We start from the raw sequence: 23,745 nt of genomic DNA on the forward strand, positions 1-23,745 counted from the left end.
CAAATCCCAAATAGGCCCGAATTTGGTTTATCTGCAGCTTACTGTTTAGATTTTAGTTAATTTTTTTTTCTTCCCTGGAGGCTTATTTGATACTTAAATGGAACTCAACAAGTGGTTCTCTTGTTGCTTCCCAAATCCTGGAGAAGTTGGGTTTGGTTTTATTTTTATTTTTCTTTATTTGGTTGGTTTTGGTTTGGGTTGGGTTTTTTTAAACAATTTAAACAATATTTAGGCACAGGTCACTGCAAATGAGGTTGCAACAGTGTCATGCCATTCAGTGGATTTACGAATTTTAAATGTTCTGGAGTCTACTGGGAACCTTTTCGTATCTAACGGTGTTGCTTTAAGCCTGAATGAAAAGGAATTTGGTTGCCAGACATGGCGTAGATTAGGAAGAGACTGTGTTTCAAAGGGAGTGTTTTGTCCAGTACTTTTAGTTTAAACAGCATCCAGCTTCCGTACCATGCCCCATCCAGTGACAGCACAAAAATGTGTCGCCATGTAGTAAACTAGATTAGAGGACTGGGCTGAAAGTAACCTCCTTAGTTACCTTTTGTTTTGTGGGATGTCTTTTCCTTGCTCAATTACTTTTTTTTGTTATTATTTTTTCTCATTCTCTCCTTATCTCCCCTCTTTCCCCCCGCTGTCTCCCCTCTCTCATCAAAGGTGTTATTAATAAATACCTGCATCAGTGAGGAGAAAGAGACAGAGAGGCTGCTTTATGATACAGGGTAAAATATGGTTTAAATAAATTTTTCTCTAGTCTAATAAAACTGTGATATTGCAAGATCAAGGATTTGATGGTCTAACATATTCAACTTTGAAGGAAGGATAATGCCACATGTTTCTATGCAATTCAGATGTTACACAGCCTATGATGTTTTGTTCTCTGTGGTGGTTTTTTTTTTTAATAAATAAAATCTAAACTCAATGTGTTATTTTTGCAAGTCTTTAATTGTTTGTGCTGCAACTCATTAGTGACAAGAGTAGCATCTTGGAGAATCTTCTGAGTAACGCAGCAATGAAGCATGCATTTGCATTTATAGTGTGATGTGATAGAGGGTTAATTGTATGGATTAACTGTTGTGGGATAATAGCTGGAGGTGACTTAGAAATTAAACTTATATTCACACTTTTAGGTAAGGTACAGCATTGAAGAAGATTCCCGGGTGGAATGCGGCTGACATGCAAGGCCATTCCATGGAAGTTCCCTAGGCCTGTAACCTTAGACGTCAGTGACGCCAGGGGAGCTTGGTGTACTGACTCTAAGAAGGTACTGTTCGGAGGGTGGAGCGGTGTGGAGATGCCGCGGCCAGGCTCTGCAATTAAATGGGAACTCAAAGGTATTGTGTGTGACCAGTAAGCTGCACATTTGCTACCCTGGGCCAACACTCTGTCATGTTTCTGACAAAATGCTGTCCTTTGATGAACTTTGCTCATTATAACATCATTATAATACCAAAACACACCTCCATCCCAAAAGCTACCTGCCTCCAAGGTGCGACCACCCGTCACTGAGCTTGCGCTTTGAATTTTTCCTAGCCTATACCTTTAAAAACGAAGCAAGAAAACTTTACACCAATCCTAAATAAAGTTGTATGACTAGAGTCACTCAAGCTCCACCCGAAAGGTGAAAGATAGTATAAAATGGTTTAAGAGAAAGAGAATGTTAGGGAAGACACCATCGCGTACCACTCCGACCTCTGGGATCAGTCGATGGGCTGAGCTTCTCTTCCCCCCCATTGGGACGCCTTTGGGTAAGATTTGAACACTTGATTATTCCAAGTGCCTCCCCAGGAAACTTAGAAATCTCTCTAGAGTTGCTTTATCATCTCTAACGCGTTTATAGCCGGCAGTGTCACTCATACTCTTGGTATTTGCACGTGCTTTGCAGACAGTAAATTTATCACCGGTAATCCAAAGAATCTGTGTATCTGTTGCTCTAATAAACTGCACTCTTTATTAATGTGGCCGTGATAGTTCATGCAACACAACTAGACTGGGGGTGCAGCGCGTTTAAATTAACGCTGTCGCCTTTACTCTGATGAATGAGTGCATATACAGTCCTTAGAAAATAACCGTTGACTAAGTCTGAGACTAGGACTGGACTTAGCCGCACCTCGACTCCTCTCTGAGAAGGAGTTTAGAAAGCAAGGGGGTCCTGTCTGAACCTCGTGACTCAACGGGAGGGTTCCCCCCCAGCCACTCCTCAGACTCCTACACGACAGTAACTCTTAACGCAACAACTGTTCTGCAGGAGTAGATGTTTTCTCCTTTGATGATGTGCTGTTCTGTGGTGTCCTTGGACAATTACTGCATGAGATAAAGTTTTTAGTTTGAAAGCTTCAACTTAAGTAGCCTTTAGAAATGTTTGGTGTCATTTGATGTCAAGTCTTGTTACCTTATTGAGTATGTGTGTATATATATATGTGTGTGTGTATATTTGTATGTGTATATAAACATACTCTGCATTCTAGGGTTTTATAAAGGAAACAACATAATGCTGTAATCACAGCAAAGGAGACCAAAAAAGCTGAATTGTCCTCAGAAGTGAGTTACTTTCTATCACACAAGTGAGGTCTGTTGATGGCAAGGTTGACCCATATTGCACATGGTAATTAGAAGACAGACATGAGTGGGGAGTTCTGGATTTTAGGTCCCCTTTTCAAAGGAGAAAGAAATCTTCATTTTAATTTCTATCTTCTTTAGTTAATTTCTGCACTAGATGAGCTTGATAAAGGAGTTATCTGTTTCCACTTTGTACTACTTTTATTGTAAAGTTACAATGCTTTCTGTAAGTAGAAAGTGAAGGTTGCCCTAACTCTGAGCAAGTATTTAGTTACAGAATGAGGTGCCTAAGCTTAGTATAGAAGTGAAGGGCTTCTGTCAACTGTGCTTCAAGTACTTGTTTGGTGTGGGTGCAGGTTTTTTTTTTTGTTGGTTGGGGCTTTTTTGGTTGTTTTTGAGGAGAAAGCTGTTTTTTATAAAAAGCAAGTGCTTTTGTGGTCTAGTTTACATCTGGTTTTTAGAGCAGGTAGGTTTTTCCTCTAGTTTAGCAATACTTCGGTTGTTCAGCCTTCTCTTTCAGACAGTGCTTCAAAGGCTAGGTGGATGCAGGCACCATGTTCAATTTTCTTGCAATTCACCAATGAAATTTAAGGTCTATTCTGTTTGTTTGTTTTTTAAATTATTCACATAAGGCTTACATTCGAGGCATAATGTATTTTTTTAAGCAAGACTTCCATCTTTAGTATGTAGGAGAAACAGCCCTTCTCCTTTGCATGTAAATATGTGGTTAAATTGGGTTCATAAGCCCCTGTTGTATTTTAAGAGGGTAGATGTCTGCTTCTGTATTTAGTCATTATTGTTCATACCTGGAGGGAGTTACTGGTCACTTCTTGCATGTATTTCATGTTTATTAACAGTACGCCGCAGGGTTTTGTTTATAAAAAGTTAAAATGCAGTTGTTAATTGCTGGCGGCGTGCTAGTGTCTGGCACGTTGAATGTGCCATGTTTGTCACGTTTCTGGATTGGAAATGTGATTTTAGGCTATGGGTTGTAGCTTTTTGTATTAACATTTATATTTTGCGGTGTCTTTAATAAGTAAAAAAATATGTATATGTATAATAGGGAGGGCAGAATCCAGGACATTTAACCTCCAAAACAGCCTGCAACAACTGGAAATATGAGACGTGTAAAAACTGGTTGTAATAAGCTTACTGTGCTTAGAAGGCATTCACCAGAGAGGGGACACATGGCACTAATACTTAGTCCAGCTATGAGTGTGTTAAATGCTAGGCAGCACATTGCAGTGGTGAATGTATTATGTGTATTCTGCCTTAGTCAGACTCCCAGTCTGGCTCCTGAAGGATGGCAGTATTTATTTCTTTTTCTCAACTGTAGCATAGGGTTGGAATAGTTGTTTGGAATATCATTTCATCTGAAATGCCCTGGATGTTTTCTAGACACAAAGGGAGAAGGCTTCCTGCTCTGAAAGTCCTGGGTCATGTGTTCATTGCTGAAACAGGTGTAATTATTACACTGATATTGCAATCTTGTTGTAAAAATCCTGATAGAGTCAGTGCAACTCCATGCAGCTGATGGAATCTCAGGTGAGAAGTGAAATAATGACACTGGCTTTTTACTTGATGTAAAAGTTTCCTGTTCTCTGCTGGCATTTTTACATTGAAATAGCTATCTCAATGTAATAATTGCATCTTTCTCTTTAGCAATGAAAAGACAGCCAAATAGTGCAAATGAAGGGTGGAGGAAAGGGATACGGTGCACAAAACAGGATAATCAGATCAGTGACAGCCACACGTTGCTTGAGTTAGTTTTGTTTTAGTATAAACAAAATGCTCTGCCCTCCATGATATTGCTTCCTTGAGTAGTGCTAATAGGCTTCTACCCTTCCTTCTGCAGAAATAAGGGGTAGGTTTTGGACAAAATTAAATAAATAAAAAACCCCGTGGATGCGTTTTGTCACCTGTGTTCTATAAGCAGTTTTAGAATTTGTATATTTTAATTTATATGTGGGGAAAAATGTCTGCATTCCTATACTTCTGTCTACCCTTCCAGCAGTATGCTGCTTGTATTTGTGGCCCTCTGATTTTGGAGGTGAGCTATGTGTCTTTTGACTCCCAAAAATGGCAGCTAGGATTTTCTTTGAACTGGCACTGTGGTGTTTGTGTCTTCCCCCCTTTCTTTTTTCTTCATTTGAACCATTTGCACTGTAGCATAGCCCCGGAATTATTTATTTTGGCACTTAAATTTGCTGAAATTGGAGCATAGAGAAGATGGAAAAACATTTAATCACGCTTCTCTAGATGTGTTGCGTATCAGGAATCTGGTTTCTTATTTTGCAGTACACCTTGTCTAGGCTGCGAAAGGGATGGGAGAGGTGGGGTGGCTGAGATCGTTCCTAAACCGTTTGCCATAATAAAATTATGCCTTTTTTTTACTCTATTAAAATTTTTCTGTAAGGTAGCTTGACAGTATTAAAAGTTTGTAAGTTTACTCTGTCTGGAAAGAAACACTGGTTATGGTTCTACTTGGCACATTGGGTTCTCGTCTTGGCTCTGCCATGGACCGCATGTCTTGCACATGGGCAAGACCCTTAATCCTGGTCTTCTGTGGGCTTCTTTTCATTCTTTGCCTTGTGTATCTAGACAGCAAGTTCTTCAGGTATGACAATCCTTCACAATGTGTCCACATTGTGTCTTTCTCAATTCTGGCTTCTAGGTGTTACCATAATATGAATTATGACAGTTCATGTTGTGTAAAGCTTGTGTTGTTTTTTTTTTTTTTTCCCCACGTAGTTCCTTTGTAGGGAACAGATTGACTTCCTTCTGATTTTGGCCCCCTTTTATGATGAACTGAAAGCTTTTTAGCCATTCATTTCCTTTCTTGTTTCGGAAAGGCAGATATGTGTTGGGTTAAAACAATAATTAGGCTTGGCTGTTCATACAGGTAGGGAAACCATAGGTAGAAGAAAACTGAATAATTAGGTCTCAGAATGAACTGGGAAGAAAAGAATAATATGGGTTTTTTGCTTCAACCTGCTGCTGAAGTTGAGGTGCACCATACTTTTCTAGTACCTCTCCTACTTTGTGTTTCTGCTATATAAGAGTATCTGACAACGTTGTGGCAGCTTCTCTTGTGTATGCATTGCAGACAGTTAATTTCTTATGCCAGTAGGATGTTATTGAGACTCACGTGAAAATTTCAAGAGGTAAATAAGCCTAACTTGAAAAATGAAAGATGACTAATAATTTCTTGTAGCTCTACATGAAAATATTTTGAAATCTTAAGTTTGTGAATTTGTGGATGGCTAGGTCTATGCTTGAAGCATATGAGTAAAGCAAACCTGTGTGTGCCACATTATTTTTTTTTTTTTAAGCACAAACTCACCTATAAAGTTCCTTCCTCTGAGCATCGCATGTACAAGACACAGTAGTACAGAGACAGTGCTCTGCAAGTCTGCAACCAGGCAATATCTTGGCTGCATCTGAGCTGGGTAAAGAAGTTGCCTTAGTACTTTTTTTTTTTACCTACTTGGAACAATTTTTGCCAGTTTATGATCTTCACTAATTTGCAGTACAGTAGAATTATGAGTGAGCCACATGCACCTCCAATATAAAGGAAAAATAATTTCATGGGGAAGATGTCACTCAAGCTCTTCTGTCCAACAGTGACATACTACCAAATCTTAGTTTGGTACTAAGAGCCCTTGGGACTCAGTGTTGAAGTAAATATAGTCACCAGTGGAGACCTTACAAAAAATTTTTGGGCCCAAGGATAAAAATGTATCACAGTTGCAGATGATGGCTGCTAGGTAAATGATAATAGAATGTGGTCTACCCTCTAAAGAAAGAATATCATCAGTTACTGAGCGATATTCACTTATGTACCTTACTCAGACAGATCAATTTGAGCTAATGACATGCTTTGCAAGTATGTGAACTGTGACGTCATTGAAGATAATGCTGGCGTTAATTTGCATTAACAGAAGAATGCAGGCATGCCCCAAAGAGTGTAGGATCCTATTTCATTATGTCCGTAAAAATCATACACTAGTCACCAAAGGCACATGAAATCAATTTATCAAAACAATTGTATTCAATGGCATCATGACACCTCTTTTAATTAACACTTCCCTTCAGATCTTGGAAGAGTTGAATCTTCAACTCAATTTGTAATATACTATGATCATTTTAACCCAAAAATAAAGCAAGTCAGATTTTTTCTTTTCTGACCCTTGGCCAACTTCTGACAAAAAATGGAAGAAAAGTTAGTGAAATCCTGAACATGCTCTCTCTTCCAGCAAATCCACTATTTTTGAACAGATGTTTGAGAAAAAGCTAAATTATCAGAAGCGTCATGTCTTTGCCTCCACAATATTGAAAACCAGTTAGATTTATAGAATAGCAATACTAAAGAAGAGAACAGAAAAATCTTTCTTTGTGTAGTTCTGGCAGGACAAACGCTTCAGATAACTTGCAGGACAAATGCTGACCTTAGAGACACAAAAGGAGCCATAAGGAATGAATTTAGTGTAATCAATGTTCTTGGCTAAAGCAGAATCATCTCCAGCAAGGAGTGACTTACAAAGCTTGGAGCAGATTACTGTATTTATTTGCTACATTAGAGGAGGCAAATTAAGTATTATCAGCGATATAAATACAAGCACAGTATTACAGATTTCATTATCTTAAATAATCCTTTTCAGCTCATCTTTCTCCTTCCTAACAAGCTCTCACAAAAACAAAATCTTGAATATTTGACTGGAAGACAGTCACAAGACTTGCACAAAAATCAGAAGTCCTGTCCACAACTTGGCACTAAAAACTTCTCAACTTCACACCCTCTAAAGCCCAGTATCATGTAGCAGGTTCCCTTTAACAAGATGGCTTTATTTGGGAAGATTCTTAACTGTTACAAGAAAACCACGTCAGATTGTAGAACCTACATTTGAGTCTTCCACATCTGACTTGACTACACTTTTGTTCCAATGAATAACATTTGCCAGCAGCTGAATCCAGCACATGCTATTTCTGAGTAATTTTCTGCATTGTACAAATATATTACATTTTCAAGGGTACATATCATACGTTTGGTGGAGATAGAAGTAAAATTTCTTTTTCCAGCTTTGTTAAGATTTGCATCTTTTGGAGTTAACATCTGGAACTGGAACTAGAAATTGAAAACAATTCAGATCAGAAACAAGCATACCTTCGTCAAGCCTATATTTGTTCAAGTCCTGGAGAAAATTTGCAAGCCAAATTTTCCAAATTATGTAGAACCACTATTTTATCCATTAAAAGTTTGGAACCATCATTGCTGCATAATCTACTATTATTGGCCAGACAGCTGCCTGCCAAACCAAGGAGGAATAAAATAAACTGCAAAAAAATCCCAGAGAAGAACCTTGCTCCCATTGGCATCCAGAATCTAAAAAGGGGACACTGCAGGGTTTTCATGGGTTGACCTGAACTGTTATTCACAACAAGAGTTGTGTCCAGATGTTCAAGGAAGTCACCCTTTTGTCTATGTTCTTCTAAACCAGTTTATGCAGAAGTAGGACAAATCTTCAGTTTCCTCTGCAGTTTTAAAACCCTACTGAGCATAACATGGGGGTGGGGGGAAATCCATGCCTACTGCATTTAAAATAACAGCAAAATTATTGCCATGTACTCTGCATCACAGAATGTGAAACATCCAAGTATGTTTTTTTCCTGCCACATCCCCCATCCCTATTTTTAAGCACTGCCTTTGCACATACCCATTTTGGCAAAGCCCAACGGCAATACCACGTAAGAGACTACTTCAATGCCACTTCTGCTTATTCTAAAATCAGAAAATACCAGAAATCTCTATGGACAGGCTGTTTCCAATTTTTGTGGGTACAAGCAGAGTGCCATATTAATTCTCACAAAGAAAACCATCATAAGTCATCTGACAGATAGCTCCAGTGTGGTTTGAATATGGTAAACACTGTTATGGAATTGAACACTAGTGTCCTATGGTATTAGACATAATACAAGTTTGTACTTTAAAGAATCCTTAATCAAAATATGAAACCTTTTCACTGACAAGATAAAGTATTTGGCATTACAGAATCAATGCAAAGAGGAGCGATATTTGAACAGGGTGGTCTGGTAGAATGGAAATCAAATGTCATCTGCCAAGTTCCTTCCCAGTACTGTCACCCCACGAACATCCTAACTCAGCTCTCTGGGTCCAACATAGAAACACAATCCAATAAAGAACTCATGCACAATCCACCACCTTGCAAAGAGAAGGTAATGGGGTGGACTTGCTAGCACTGTGCACACGAACACCAGTACTCATATGAAATTGAAGCCATTAATTTCTTAAGTTCCACATCAGAATGGGTCGATGCAAACATGCTGTCTGAGCAGGCAATAAACAAATTAGTGTTTCAGTTAACCAGCCAAGATGTATAACAGGCTGATGAGAGAGGTAAAGTATTTGTTCTTTAGTAGCTGAACAGCTATGGGTAACACAAGTCTGAGTTTTTGTTTAGCAAATGCTTTGACTAGTGCTGCAGTAGTGATGCCAGTGTATTCTCATAAAAGGGTCACGGATCAGCCCTTGATGTGAATGTGCCTGCCATCAGCAACTGTATTTTTATGATGATATCTTCTCAGTGACTTGATATCTTCTCAAGTGACTTCTCAGTGACTTGCTTCTCAGTGACTCTCTTCCCTCGGTGCAAGTAATTTGTCATTAAAGACTGCCCGTACAGTTAGCTTTTTGGACCCAGGGTTACAGATTGTAAGTGCTTACAGTATCTTTCACTCTTACAAACGGCAGTGTAACGACCATAGCTTTGTATAGCTGGAGGAGGTGAGCATCCAGTGCGGTAGTCTGTGATGGATCTGGAGAAGTTTGCTCGTTACATCTTGAGACAGCAGCTGGTGTGTAAGGCCTGTGACAGCCTTCCTTGTATCACACCATTGTTAATTTAATGTAGAGGAGGTTTGGAGGCTGGCTGTGGTGCGGGTCAGTAGATGGCCCATGTGTATGTGATAGGTCTCCCTCTGCTATCAGTTCGTCCGTTTGGACACAGTGTCGGACTCAAGCATCCCAGCGCAGATCTGTGAGGTACTGCTGCCTAGTTATTCTTAAAGACTGTGAAAGTTTTCACTTTCCTTGTGGGGTTTACTGTCTACATTGAGACTGGGATTTTCAGTGGACCTTGGGAGCTTTTGCCATCATTACTGAAGTTTCATGGAAGTTGTCGGTTTAACCTCCCTTGGAGTTCAGTGCAGGTTCTAATCTCCAGCCAACACTGAACTCAAAACTTGACTTTTAAGATTGGAGGATGCTCAGCTTAACAGCCATTTTCAAAGTGCTAGTTTTCAAAGCTTGTTGTTGGTGTCTGTCTGGAGCCAAAATGCCCTAATCCCCAATAGACGGTGTATTTGCATTTAAGCTGTCATGTGCATTGTGGTTCTTGAGTAGCAAATTTGAGCAGAATCCTCAGAATAATAAGCAAATTGTTGTGAACAGTATACTTCTGCTTTTGGGAAAATCCCATGTATATATTAACCTCTGTAAAATGCTTGGGTGAGAACCTGAGGTCGGGAAGAGGTGGGGCTTCAGACTGCAGAGATATTATCTGTTTAGCATTAGCTAGTCAGGATTGCATGAGGCTGCAGTCCTCACAACTCTTTGGCTGAACACCAGTTGTGCATTGCATGGGGAGAGATTGCCAAGAGTCAGTTTTGCAATAATGTTTAGAAATTTCCTCTAACAAAACAGACCAGATGAAAATTGCTTTATGCTCTAGTGAATCTGTGTTCTCCTCTAAATAAAATGGTTAAAGTGCTTGTGAGTCTTATCTAATGAGTATCTCAGCAACTTGATGTAAGCGTGCCCAAATCATGGCTGATATTCTGATTTTTGTTTAGTTTTTCAGTGGATCTCTAAATATGTTCTGTATGCTGCTTGGTGGTCCGTGTAGTGTTGGCTGCTTGCATGGACTTGGCTGTCCTCCTTTCCAGCTGCTAAACTGTGTTAAAAGAAGATGAAATATGCTGTTCCATATAACCAATTCCAGTGTTTGCTACAGGGGTATTAAGGACAGTGTGAGACCCATTGCCTTGTGCACCAGGAGTGGAGTTCATGTGGCATGCTTAATGGGTGGTCTGTGGGAAAAGACAGAAAAGTTTGAGGAACCCTCCTTTAAAATACCATGTCCATAGAAAAGTGATCTTGAACACACATAGCTTGTTTCCAGCATCTGCAGAGATGGAAGTACGCTAAATTATGCACGCTGAATCCAATCATTTGGCTTATCTGGTATGTGAATATTTTTACTTGAAGTAGATAATATAACTAGAAACAGGATAAAGCAATAATTAATAAGTTCAGAGTGTGCTGTTGGAGAGTTTTAAAACATTTTCTTGCCATCCCAGACAATCTGAACGAATCCTAAATTTCATAATTTGTATAAAGCACCTTTGCTGGACTTCTTCAGAGCATGCTCTTCAGAGAAATCCTTCGGCATCTCTTGACCAAGGGAAATGAACTAATTCAGGCCAATGGAGATGAAATGGTATATAATCAATATTTTGTTGTTACTGCTAATATTGTTTTAAAATTGTAGGCTGCCAAAAAACCCCCAACAGTCTGAAATAAATCTCTTGTCTTCCTAAAACCCTGTCATTATTGGGGGAACCTTACACAATCCAGAAAATATAACAAGATCTTGAGAAAAACTTACTGCTTGTGTATTTGAAAAAATAAAATAAAAGGTAGCTAGGAGTTTATCTAACAGATTTTAATGTTAGTATTTGATAAAACTACTAAATTCATCTGCTTCAGGAGGGCAACAGAAACAGTGATGTGAGTATTATGTTACTGGGAGAGTTTTCAAAACTGTTTTGTGTAAAACCAAGCATAAACACAAGCAACCTCACATCCTTGTAATCAAGATTTTCAGTGAAATGGTATGGGGAGTTCAGTCCACGGAGCTCTTTTTTTTTTCTTGTCTTTGATTTCAAGACACACAGATGAAACTCCTTCGCTGAGGCAGGAATTAATTGTACAAAAGCTATACCTGGGGAATGGCTGTCCAACTGCTATTAAAAATCGCCTGTTGCAAGCAATTCTGCAGCTTTTGTAGTGTGCTCCAGTATCTTCAGAGCACGTTTCTGCATCATTTCTGTGTTCCCTTCCCCATCAATGAAAAACCCAAAGTCTAACCTGATCTAATTTCTTTAGTGTGTCCTTTCTCCAGAGGCTAGGAATAAATGATCTTCAGCCTCTCATAAAAGTGTTTCCTGGTTGGACTGTTGTTTTAGACTGACTTCTTTTTCTCACTGCCTTACCAGCTCCTCTCCTAGACGAGAACAACAAACTTCATATGTTTTCTAAACCCACTTAAAATGGTTTTTTTATACTTTTCTACAGAGCCTTTCCAGCTTGCTGCTGCTAAACCAGATGTCCTTTAAACTTACATAATTTATTTACAAAATACCCCCCCCCCCCTCCCCAATTTGTGGCTAAAGCCATGTCACTTCTTGTAGGTACGTTGATGGATGAACAGCCTCCCTTTTACTATAGCCTGATGGCAAATAGATCACTGAGATTCTGGCTGTCTCCTAGTATTCAGCAGTGATACTCAGGATAGTACTTAGCACATATAAATAAAACTGGCACGAAATATATTTCATAATATCAGATACTAGTGTGGATTGGATTACTTTGCACTGGTTTATGCCTGGTGTAACCGTGTAAACAATTTAAAATAAAGGCTGGTAAAGAGTAAAATTTACAAAAATTGCCTGACATCTGCTGCACACAATGTGTATAAATGTGGGATATTTTTAGTGGTTTAAAATAACACTCCTGTCTCCCCCTGAATTTCAGACCTTGATTCTACCTAAAATCAGATAAAATGGAAATTAATCATCCTTACCTGATAATCAGAACACTTTCTTTCATGGTTTGGAGAGGGAAATTACTATCAAATGGATTGAGCTGGAGAGTTAGAGGAATGGGATGGAATTTGGGGAAGGAGTATATTTTCCTCTTAAAGTAGTACTATAAACCAGCCATCACTGAAGAGCTGTTCCTTCACAGCTCACTGACGCACACTCACTCCCTGATTTCACAGAGAGGAGAAGTCTTAGCCGTGTCAGGAATGAAAAGCTGAGTGCATCATGGAGCCTTCTCCTGGAAGATCTTCAAGTGCCTTGCTCAAGCATGAGTAGGCTACAATGGTAGCCCTTTGAGATAATTAACAGCAGAAGGAAGGGTATGTTTGTAGTGGGTGGAATGATTTTTACAAATCATTGGGCTGAAGCACCTACTCACGTTCACTAAGGGGGTATATATGGGAGTGAAACCAAGGAGCCCTGATTTTTTTAGTCCTGCGCTCTACAAACTGCTACCACCTACCTCTGTGTTGCAGCAAGAATATTCTATAATGTAGTAATTACACTGGGAATTCACCTTATCTACAATAATGTGTTTTGAGGATGAAAGCAATAGCCTTCTATTCTTTAGAGAACTGTACCTAGCAAGTTTAAACTCGGGTTGAGTATGTGTAGTTAGTACAGGAAGATCAACATTTAATCTATCTTTTGAAGTTGGTGATTTCAGATTTTCTGCAGCAGCTGCCAGTAAAAAGGACTGGGATCCAGAATGCAGAGCTTAAAGTATTTAAGAAAGAAACTTTTTTCCTGCTAAATATATAACAGTTGTGTTAAAAGAGTAAATAAACTTACGTATATCTGTGGGATTTGTACATGCCATATTCCCTGCTTGCCTAGCAAGGTGTCAGACTGGGTTTAGTTGTGCTTGATTTTAGGCTAAACTCTTGATTACCTTCCCTTCTCTTCCATGCCTGAATCTCTATCCTTTTTACCTTCTTTCCTGTGTCTTTATGGCTCCAGTAGTGTCTGTGTGTCCTGGCACGTGAGCTTCCTGCTGCCACCAGCTGCTGTCTCTCTCCCCTTGAGCTAAGCCATGAAAAATGGGGATAACGCCCAAAAGGGTGACAGCATGTGGAATAACTTCCTTCCCTAAATGTTTGGAAGGAGCCTTATGCTACACATCAAAGGTCTAAGCCTCCTTATGCTCCAAAAGAATTAGAGCTGGACAAGAGGGATCACTTTGTGCTGTAGAAGTGTTTTCCATGATTAATTTATGGGTGCTAGGACCCTACCTACATGGTCTTGTTTCTGCATAGCAGCTATTTTTAAGTATAGAAAGCTGATGCATGCTTACTCCATATCCTGTCTTATGAGTTTCCATAAGACCGTACACCTTTGGGTGCAAAAGTTTTGACACGTTTGTTTTTTACCGTCTTGTGTGCCTGCGGCAAGGGGTGGTGGGGGGGTGTTTTTGTTCCTTGGTAATGAATGTTTTTGAGGTTTGGGACATTGACTGCTGCAAGAATTATATGCTATTCTCTCTGTCCATCAGTACAGATGGCTTAACCACAGAGGCCCCTTACACATTTGTCCTGTTAAGAATTGAAATATTTAAAATATAAGCTGTTGCACATACTGTAATTTTGGATGGCTATTTTAGCTTGTATGCTTATTAAAATGAGATCTTTATTTTATGTTGTGTACCAGGCTCCCAAGATCCTCAGTCACTTTTCTTAAAAGCACGGTTAAACCTTTCCATGACCTTTAGCCTAGTTAACTGGTTTAAGAATTGTTAAGTAAGGCTTTTCTCCTGTGCTATACTTAGGATTTGTGTGTGTTCTGCACTTCTGGTGCTTTCAAGAGTAGGAATCATGCATATGCCCCACTATTCTCATGTCTTTCTATTTTGGCTTTAAGGGAAAGGAGACAAAATGTAGGCATGTCAACAAGTATGAAGCAGTAGTATAAATATAACTTCTTAAACATATAAAATAAATATAAGTATAAATATAAGTATATTTAAATATATTTAAATATAAGTATATTTAATAAAATATAAGTGTAAATATAAGTATAAACATAACTTTTTAATCTCTTGCTCAGCTTGTCTTAGAACTGTTGCAGCTTTGCAGCTAACCAGCAACTGATGACAAATGCTCTGTTGATTATAATTCATGATCATCTTAGTCTTAATATGTAAATGAGTTGAGCCTTGTCAAACTGGTTTTCAAAACTATTACTGAAACTAATAGCAAAGATCATATAGTGCAATTTTTAGTTGTTTGTCCCGCATCACTTTGCTGGGGCTAATGGGTGCCCCTGAAGCACTTCATAAAATATAAGTGCTGTAGATGGGATTGGTACAATTAAAACAAAAAATGAAAATTAATGTGTGAATTCAGAAGCAACACAGTGGCCTGTTCTGTTGGAAGGTAGTTACAGCTGGGCAGGTGACAGTAGACTTGGCCATATGTCATAGAGCTTATGTTTTTAACAGAGATGGCTGGAAGGCAGAGAAAAATAAAGATTTTTACTGCCTTTTTATGTATGGTGAAGTGTAGAGGAGTCTAAGCCTCAGTGCATGTAAAAAAAATGCTTTTTTGTATCACTTATGAATATTATAGGGATGGTGGTAAGGGAACTATGGTAGACATGCTAAAACTGATACTGTCTATAGTGGTCAACCAAATAAATTATACATGAAGTGTACAAATCCTCCAGTCTTATATTATGCCTGCACAAGACAGCTTTCCCAATGCAGGTAAAACAACTAAAATTCAGAAAACATAGACAAGGAACAGAAGATTTGCCCAAGAGCTTTCAGGAGATCAAGAGCAAAGCTGGAAATGGAACCTGTGCTTGATTCCTAACCGGCTTGATCAGGGGTGTTTCCTTTTCTCAAGTTAATAGACTGATGAGAAGCTCTGTTTTCACACTGTTGTGCAGTAAGCCTCTGTGTAGATAGCTCCATTATCAAGTCAAGGGTGTGTTTTCCAGTTAGCAGAAAACCAGTGGAAAATTGGAGGGTTTTTGAATAGAAATAATATGTCTTTCTAGAATGAAGTATTGTTGATCAAGTACTGCATGATCCAAATGAGATTGTAGAACTGCTGCAAGAAGTCTGTAACTTTCTACAGTTTAGGCTGTTATCTGTTTAGAGTTCATCTGATAATTTGTGGGATTTCAGGTTCTTTTTTTGCTTTGTCAAAGGATTGTGTACTCCAGCTATGTACAGAGAGGTTTTACATACTGCCTATTATTGAAAAATATGAACTGTTCTAATTTTACTGAAAAAAATACAGCTTTTTTTTTTTTTTTTCCTTGTAACTACATTAAAATGTTTTCCTTTCAATTGGGTGATAATCGACTGGATATAAACAGTTTGTCCTCCACATTCATCATTCATCCTGTTACTGTTTATTCTTTTCTCTTTTCAAAATAGAAGCTGGTGTTCCCCTTTGCAGTTGTCAGGAGCATTGCTGATCAAAATAGAGTGTAACACTAAGTGTTCCTTTGAGAGTCTCCTAACTTTCTAACTGTGGAGTAACTTCTCAAGCAAGGGGTATTGCCTCTTGTTGTGTAACAGATAAACTCATTTGAAGGTCACTGGTAATCAAAGTTGTTGCTAGTTTGTTTGAGTCTCCCCCATCCCTCCATCCCTCTCCTCAGCACCTGCTTTTAACTGGCCTTCAATTTTGCCTTGTCAAGAGTTCTGCAGTAAAGATTTAAATGCACCAAGGATAAGAGTGTTCTCTGGACCTTCAAGCCCAATACAGGATTGAGAAGACAGCATGATTTGAAAGGAGATTGGTCTGCACATTCTTGGAAATGAACCTTTGATTCTACATACACGTGGGATTCGAAATAAACAAACTTGCACCATGTATCAGTGGGATGATCTTGAATCTCGAGGATGATTTGTTGATTGCACAGCAAATCAAGTTTTTGGTCAATGCCATTTGTTTTGTTGCTTTTTGAGCTTGCTTTGTTTCTCATTCTAATGCCTTAAAAAACCTGTTGGTTATAATCACAGGGTATGGATGTGTCTTTTGAATTGCTAAACTGTTCAGTTTAGTAATTCTATGAAACTAAATGCTATGCATCTGTCCTTCTAGAAAGGCATCTGCTTTCTTGGTTGCCTCTTTCAGATTTACTGCTTACTAACTGGGAAAGTTGGAAATTTGAAAAGTTCTGTGAACTTTCCTTGGGACATCTTGGAGGTTGTATTTAGTCAAAGCTGCAGAGTTACCAGAAATAGCTCTGCCTGCTAGTGAGCCATCACATTCTGACCTGATGTGATAAATGTAAGGCCATGGAAACAGCATTTAATTGCTCTTCTGACTTTTGCATTATTTTTAAAGCTGGGAGAGCCTGTGTTTCTTCAGCAGCACTCCAGGCAAGAATCAGTGTTGAGAACCAGTTACTTTTTTTGATCAGTGGTTTTTGTTTGTTTGTTTTTTTTTCATACCAGTAATGCTCTAAAAGGGCTGTGCAACCATTTGTTATAAAATTTGGACTGAATAAAATAGGCTGGTGGGGAGGAGCAGAGAAGTGAATATGGTTTTCAAAATCAGAGTTCTGCCTTATCTCTTTTATTTTTTCCAAAGGAAATTGAATACTCATTTGTTCTTAAAAGGGATAAAATCTGACCGTTTTCAATAATCAATCAGTTTACATCAGTGTATAAATGCAGTAAAATTTTAACACAATTGCAAGCAGGGCAGTGCGATTTCCCCACTGGGTGTTCATAGCCAACACAATGCGGCTGCACTTCAATCAGGACGACTCTGAAGCACAGAAGTGACAGAGAACACAGTGGTTAATGTGTTATCTGTATGCTGTTGTCCTACTGTGTGCATCAGTGGGGAAGAAATGTCTTGCAAAGGGATGGGGAGCTGGGATAAAATTGATACTGATTGGATTAGACATTGTTCATGTCTGATCTTTAGTTAAGAAGCTGTTGAGTTCCTCTGCTGTTGATTGGACTTTGTATTTCAGGTTCCTTTTTCCTTTGTAGTAGCATTAATAATGGCTTCAGCATGGAAATGTCTAGGTGAAAATCCATCTATTCATATTCCTCAAAACACGTTTCTGGGACAATATTTTTTTAAAAATTTATACATAGACTTTTTACAGCTTTGATCTTTGGCTGGATATGGGGTTGGTTTTGTGAGGCAATGTGTATAACTTGAGAAGTTCTCTGCCCCAAAAAACTTGTGACTTAAACAGAGCCCACTAACATTGAACTTTCCAAGTATTCAAATGGTTTGGTACAGTGCCACTTAAAATATACATGGTTATGGGGAGCCAATGAGTTGCAGAGAAGAAAACAAGCACTTTGCATTCTAGACATTTTTTCTTCTGTTTTCAATAACTAACTTGTTGGGCTTTCATGATACTATTCCTAGTGTTTTTAAAGATGATGGAGAAAAGGACTTGGCAAGTTAGGAAATGAGATAGGAGTGATACTGAGACTTCATTTCTTAACAAATAATTCTCCTCAAGCTATATAAACTTTCTTGAGTTAAATATTGTAGAAAACAAAGATACTACATTTTCAGTGAAACATTCATGATAACAATTTTCTGTGTCTTTGCTGTCCAAGATCCTTACTAAAACCACTAGCTGATAGAAATTTTCCTTATTACTTTCATCAGCATATACTTCCTCCAAAAAGAAAAATAAAGCCATCTCTTTCCTCACTTGGGGGAAAAAAGGCCATGCAGAATAATAATAAAAAGGCTGAATTTTTGTACATGTTTTTAAGTTCACCTGAAGCCAAGTTGTAGATTCTAACTGAGGTCCTTGGCCTGCACATAAATACGTAAGCTGTTGTCAGAGATGTACTTCACTTACATGCCTATGCAGTGGCACACACTCTCCAGTGAACATGTCGCTGGAGCCAGAGTTCACGAAAAAGGCAATAGCATGTGGCAGGGGTGCCAGCATAGCAGACCTGCATCTCAGACCTCGTATAAACTGTCTTCTTTTAAAAGTGCAGGAGGAAGTGAATCTGAAAGACAGTATCAAGAGCTACCTCTCATATATTATATACAGTAACTTGAATTTGAAACTAAAGGTATTTATGTCGCAGGCTTGAAGCCATAGAAGATGAAATAACATATCTGTTGTTGCTGCTCTGTTCTGTGTGTTGCTCCTTGAGTCAAGTGGCAAGTGCTTGGACCTCTGCTGGGTGTGCGTTGGAAGCAGCAGCATCAAGTGAAACGATTGTATATAAAGCTAGGAGTCAGCAGTTGACTGGTGTAGAACTCCAGCAGCTGCCGCTTGAGTTAGAAGAATTAGGGGAAGAAATGGGAAGGGTACTGGGGTTCAAGGTGACAAACAGTAGGGGCAAATGAAAATAGTTCTTCGTCTGATGACATAAGATCCCTACCAGACTTTGGCAATCAGAGGAGAAGCTGAGGGAGCTCCATTACTTCCAGCATCTAGTGGCTTTTTCTGAAATACTGGGATTCTCCTTAGCTGCCAGTGTGGTTCACAGCTGTGACCGGTAAGGTGGCATCATTGTATTTGGCTGCTGCCTTCCCAGCCATATCTGCCGATAACTATTTTTCTTGTTTACTGCTGGATGAAGAAGCAAGCCTGGACTTTTAGGAGAGAAATGAAGTGGTTAACTTGGCCATCAGTCTGGCTGCTATGGTTGGGAAGGAGTGTTCTGCAGTATATCTACTTAATGTCCTCTTCTGGAAGAAGCAGTTGGGCCTAATCGTGCCTTTGTCTCTGAATCATGCCTCCTCCCCCCATAGTGGGAATTTCAGAGGATCTTTACAATCTCCTTCTGCTAGAGTTTTGTAATATTCTGTGTTGGAAGCGGAGGGAGGAGTTGTAGGACTCAGACCTTCACACCTTTCTCTCCTTCTCAGAGTGTGGAGGGACAGCCTCAATTGCAAGCTCAGATTTATCTCTCTCTTTGAGTATAGTAGCAGATAAGATCTTGTATGACAGAAGAGTCATATTGTCTATGCTAAAATCTCTGCCAGTGTTACTGCTGCTTCTGTATGTCTTACTATCAGATCCTGCTCAACGAGCTTAATTTCCTTGCCTCTCATGAGTCTCTCTCCCCACCTCCTTCCTTTCTGTCTGTGAATGCCAGTGTCATCCGCTAAGGTTATGTCATTGTGCAACTGAACCTCACACACAAGAGATCTAGAACTTGTGCAGGTAATGCTGGAATATCTCTATGGCTGTCATTTTGACATGTCTTTAAGCTTCCCATCCCTTTTGCATCAATCGTAAGTTAGCTCCCGTTTCAAAGCCTGTTCCCTGTCATTCAGTACTAGGACTCCAGCTTCCACCATCCACTTGGAGCTTCAAACAGCAAGAACCTTTGTCCTTTTGCTCTGGCTGCCTCTTCCAGCTAACAGCAGTCCCCACAAACTTCTACAACCCACATCATTGTCTTCCTTCAATCTTTTCCTTGAATTTCTCTCTCATTGTGGTGCAGGGGAGAAGACAGTAGTTCTGAACCTCTGTCACAGTCTTTGTCATCTAGGAGGGCACTTGGTAGGAGCATTTCAGGGTGTTGTGTCTAGTACTGTTAGCTTCCAGCCTACTACTAAAAGGCATCAGAACTTCCCTTCTGTGTGCTGTTACTACTTCAACTTGGTGAACCAAGCTTTTAAACCCTGAAGACTTAATGTGTTCTAAACCCAGGTTTATGGATTGACAGGAGGTATTGTTGAAGGTATTGTTGAAAGGCCTCAGTTTGAACTCTTAACTATGTTGAAAGCACTATCAATATCCCGTAGATACAGAATTGGGCCTGCTCTTCCCTCTGTCTTTTACTTCATTGTCTGACATGTGGAAGGAAGAGGTTTTTTGGTAGTGTGCATTTTTCTCTCACGTGAAACTTCCACATTCCTTCTGCTGTACTGCCTGCCCCGCTGATCTGGGCAAAGAAATCCTCCTCTGCCATATTCATACTCAGTGCTTTAACATCTGTAGATGCCAATAATACTAACATGTTTTTGTTTTTGTTTCTTCTATAGCATCTCCCTTTCTGCTTTTTGCCAACCGGCGGGATGTTCGACTTGTGGATGCTGGAGGCACAAAGCTGGAGTCCACTGTGGTGGTCAGTGGTTTAGAGGATGCTGCTGCGGTTGACTTCCAGTATTCACAAGGCATCGTTTTCTGGACAGATGTGAGTGAAGAAGCCATCAAGCAAACTTACATTAACCAAACTGGGAATGTGGTGCAGAATGTCATCATTTCTGGTCTGGTTTCCCCGGATGGCCTGGCATGTGACTGGATTGGGAAAAAACTTTACTGGACGGATTCAGAAACCAATAGGATAGAAGTAGCTAATCTTAATGGAACATCTAGAAAAGTCCTCTTCTGGCAAGACCTTGATCAGCCCAGGGCAATAGCTTTGGATCCTGCTCATGGGTAAATATTAATTTGACTTAAATGGTTAAATGGATACAATGGTGATTTATGTTGAGTTTTTAGTTCTGAAAAAGAAACATAGCCTTTTGTTCCAGTTTACATTTTCCCAAGGTATTTTTCTCAAGATATGTAGCTGAACATATGTTTGAGCTTAAATATTTTGTGGCAAGAAATGACAGCCCAGACATAGAGCCAAAAAGAAAAATACAGCTGTTCTTAAGTGCCTAGCCAAATATTCAACCAGTGTGATTGCCTAACTTATTCCATTGCACTTCTGAAAAGTAATTAATTTTCCAAGCCTTTTTTATTGTTATTTTCTCAGTTATCTGATCTGGTAAGTTAACTTTTGTTTGCTATGTGATGTCTATGTAACGTATCTAGTCAGCAAGATGTGTAAATCTGCATGAGTCAAAACAGGAATTCTCACTTGCTATGCTCTGGTAAACAAAATCAGGATATTTTTAAGTGGTGATGTTGAATAATCATGTTTGTGCTGGCAAGTAAAAGAATCCAGGTGAAACCAGGGACTCTCAATGCTGTAAGGTGACCAGGTTAGGAAGTAATAAGTGAGCAGGCTGGATGTGTCACTTTTAGTGCTCTTGAAAATACTTGTATCTCTGTATGGTTCCTCCCTCCCTCTTCAGTACTCCGCACCATTTCATGTGTGCTATTTGCTATCCCTGTGCACAAATAGTACTGATGTTGTGCAGTTTGGGCCCCGTATTCATTGTAGTTATGACTGAAGATCTGCTGTGCTAGATGGACCCCAGGGATAGCACGAAAAGAGAAGTGAGGTGCACTTCTCTTGTGTGCACAAATCCACACAAAGTGAGGTGGTTTGCTGCTGTTTTTACGACTCTTTCTCAGGGATCACTTTATCTTGTTCTTTTGTACAGTATGTGTAGGTAGGTTTCTCATCTGTAAGAAAATCTGGCGTCAACTGACATTATCACTGAGTCTGGCCTCTTTGCAAAGGGATGCTGAGTTAATACAAGAGCTTAGGATAAACCACAAATATAAATTAGTTTGTCATTTATCCTGCACTGGGAGACAGACAGTCTCTTGAGAAACCACCTTCTCAGGTGTGTGAGAAGTGAAAATTGAAACTAAGCAACAGAGGGCAACTTAAGATTGCCATGTCAGCAACTGCCACGCTACAGACTGGAACTTTGTCAGGTTGTTTTTGCAGTGGTTCCTGCATAAGGCTTCCCAGATGAATGTGAGGAGTTATGGGTACATTTAGGATTAATATGTAAATGACATACAAGTACTAAATGAAACTGTGTACCCAAAGAAACAAAATCCTTAGTTTTGTTGACATGTCAAATGCTGGAGCTGCCTCTATCCTTCAGATAACTGGTGGAAAGGTACAGCCATAATCAGTAAAAGGGAAAGTGGCGTGACTTTGTTGGACCAAAGGACTTTTCCAGAGGGGACCTTGTCCTCTTAATCCTGACTTCACTACGGATGCCTTTAGTTACAGGAATTCTTCCCCTAGCAAATTGCTGTATGGATGTATTTTAAATAAATTAGAAGGAATCCTGTGTGTATCCTGACAGCAAGTAATCTGTGCAGAACTAATTAATGCTGAAGACTAACTTAGGTCTAGAGTTCAGTAGTATAATTTAAAGAGGGAATATGATGTTAAATTGAGTATTTTATAATGAGGTAGATCAGAGAGAGTGGAATGGCGCTTACCATGAAATACCAATGCTAGGTTGACATCTCATAAGTGGATGCAGTTCCTTGCCTTTTGACTGTTTTCTTTAAGGTAGCTTAAATATTGGTTGTGGCAATACATTTCATGCCATATTATGTGCTTTTTGACCCTCCTGTTTAGAAAAACTGAAGGGTTTAACTGGAGATTTCTGGTAGTATATTGCTGCTATACTACAGGAAATGCAAAATTATTATTTTTAATGAAAACTGGATTAGAACAACTGGGAGAGAAAGTATTGTTGGTACAGGTCAAAAGGAGAGCTTTTTTAAAATTATCAGTGGTGATGGTGAAGTTGCAGTGCTTCTGTAAGTCTGATCCTGTGTTTGTGTTTATTTTGTGTGACTTTGAAAGGCAGTTCTTTGCAGCAATACTCTGTGCAGAACAGATGTGCAGCATTTCTTAAACATACACAAAATCCAGTAAGTGTAACAACAGAAGACACCCTTTTGGTGTATGTTAGGTATCTTGCCTTGGTTTTGCCTTTCCATAGGTCTATGGTAGCCTATTCTTTCCTTCCTGGAGGACTTCTCTACTTCTAAGTATCTTGCATGTATTCCTCCAGGGAAGGTGTGCAAGTATGAACAGTTACTGTGGAATGGGCTAATATAAGGAACAAGATTAATTTGCCAAAAATGTAGATGTCTGCATGTGAGCTTGTCACCTTGAGACTTGCTGGTATTGATCAACAAAATTGCTTGAGATGAGGAGAGAAAGACAGTTCTTCTGACTTTTGCTCAGATCAATTCTTTGGATTGCCAGTGTTGCTGTCCTGAACATTAGTTCAGTCTACAGGTGTTTTTTTTTTTCCATTGGGAGCAGCAGCTTTATATGAAACACCTCTATCGGTTATAACTTGTGGCAGACATTTATAATTGTTAGCTTGTTTGATTTGTGTATTCATCCAATGCAACAAAGCAACATAAATAAATGGTCTGTGAAAATGCATTATGAAGATACACATATCCTTTATAATTAACCAATTCATCCCTACTATGGTCTATTAAAATCAGCCTCCATAGAGCTGCTCTTCTGGGTAAAAGTGACAAAATCCAGTATCGCACAAGGGTCCTATTGAATTAAAGGCAGATTTGCCCAAATAACTGTCTAATATAGTAAACTCAATAAACCAAAAAATCATACATAGTGGTATAAAATATTCAAATTTAATTTGCTTTTACAACCACTTCATTTCACATGGAAGTGCTGAAATG

The 23,745-nt window shown here is 39.2% G+C and overlaps 1 protein-coding gene across 2 annotated transcripts in view; it reads left to right on the plus strand.

The window, feature by feature from the left end:
- LRP5 (LDL receptor related protein 5) overlaps positions 1-23,745 on the plus strand; it is a 166,550-nt gene that overhangs the window by 14,478 nt on the left and 128,327 nt on the right. For both annotated transcript variants that reach the window (XM_072864750.1, XM_072864751.1), the window contains exon 2: positions 20,418-20,814. In XM_072864750.1, coding sequence (XP_072720851.1) covers positions 20,418-20,814 — 397 coding nt within the window. The remainder of the gene's footprint in view (positions 1-20,417; positions 20,815-23,745) is intronic.

The sequence above is a fragment of the Ciconia boyciana genome, chromosome 6 (genome assembly GCF_034638445.1).
Source record: "Ciconia boyciana chromosome 6, ASM3463844v1, whole genome shotgun sequence".
NCBI lineage: Eukaryota > Metazoa > Chordata > Aves > Ciconiiformes > Ciconiidae > Ciconia > Ciconia boyciana.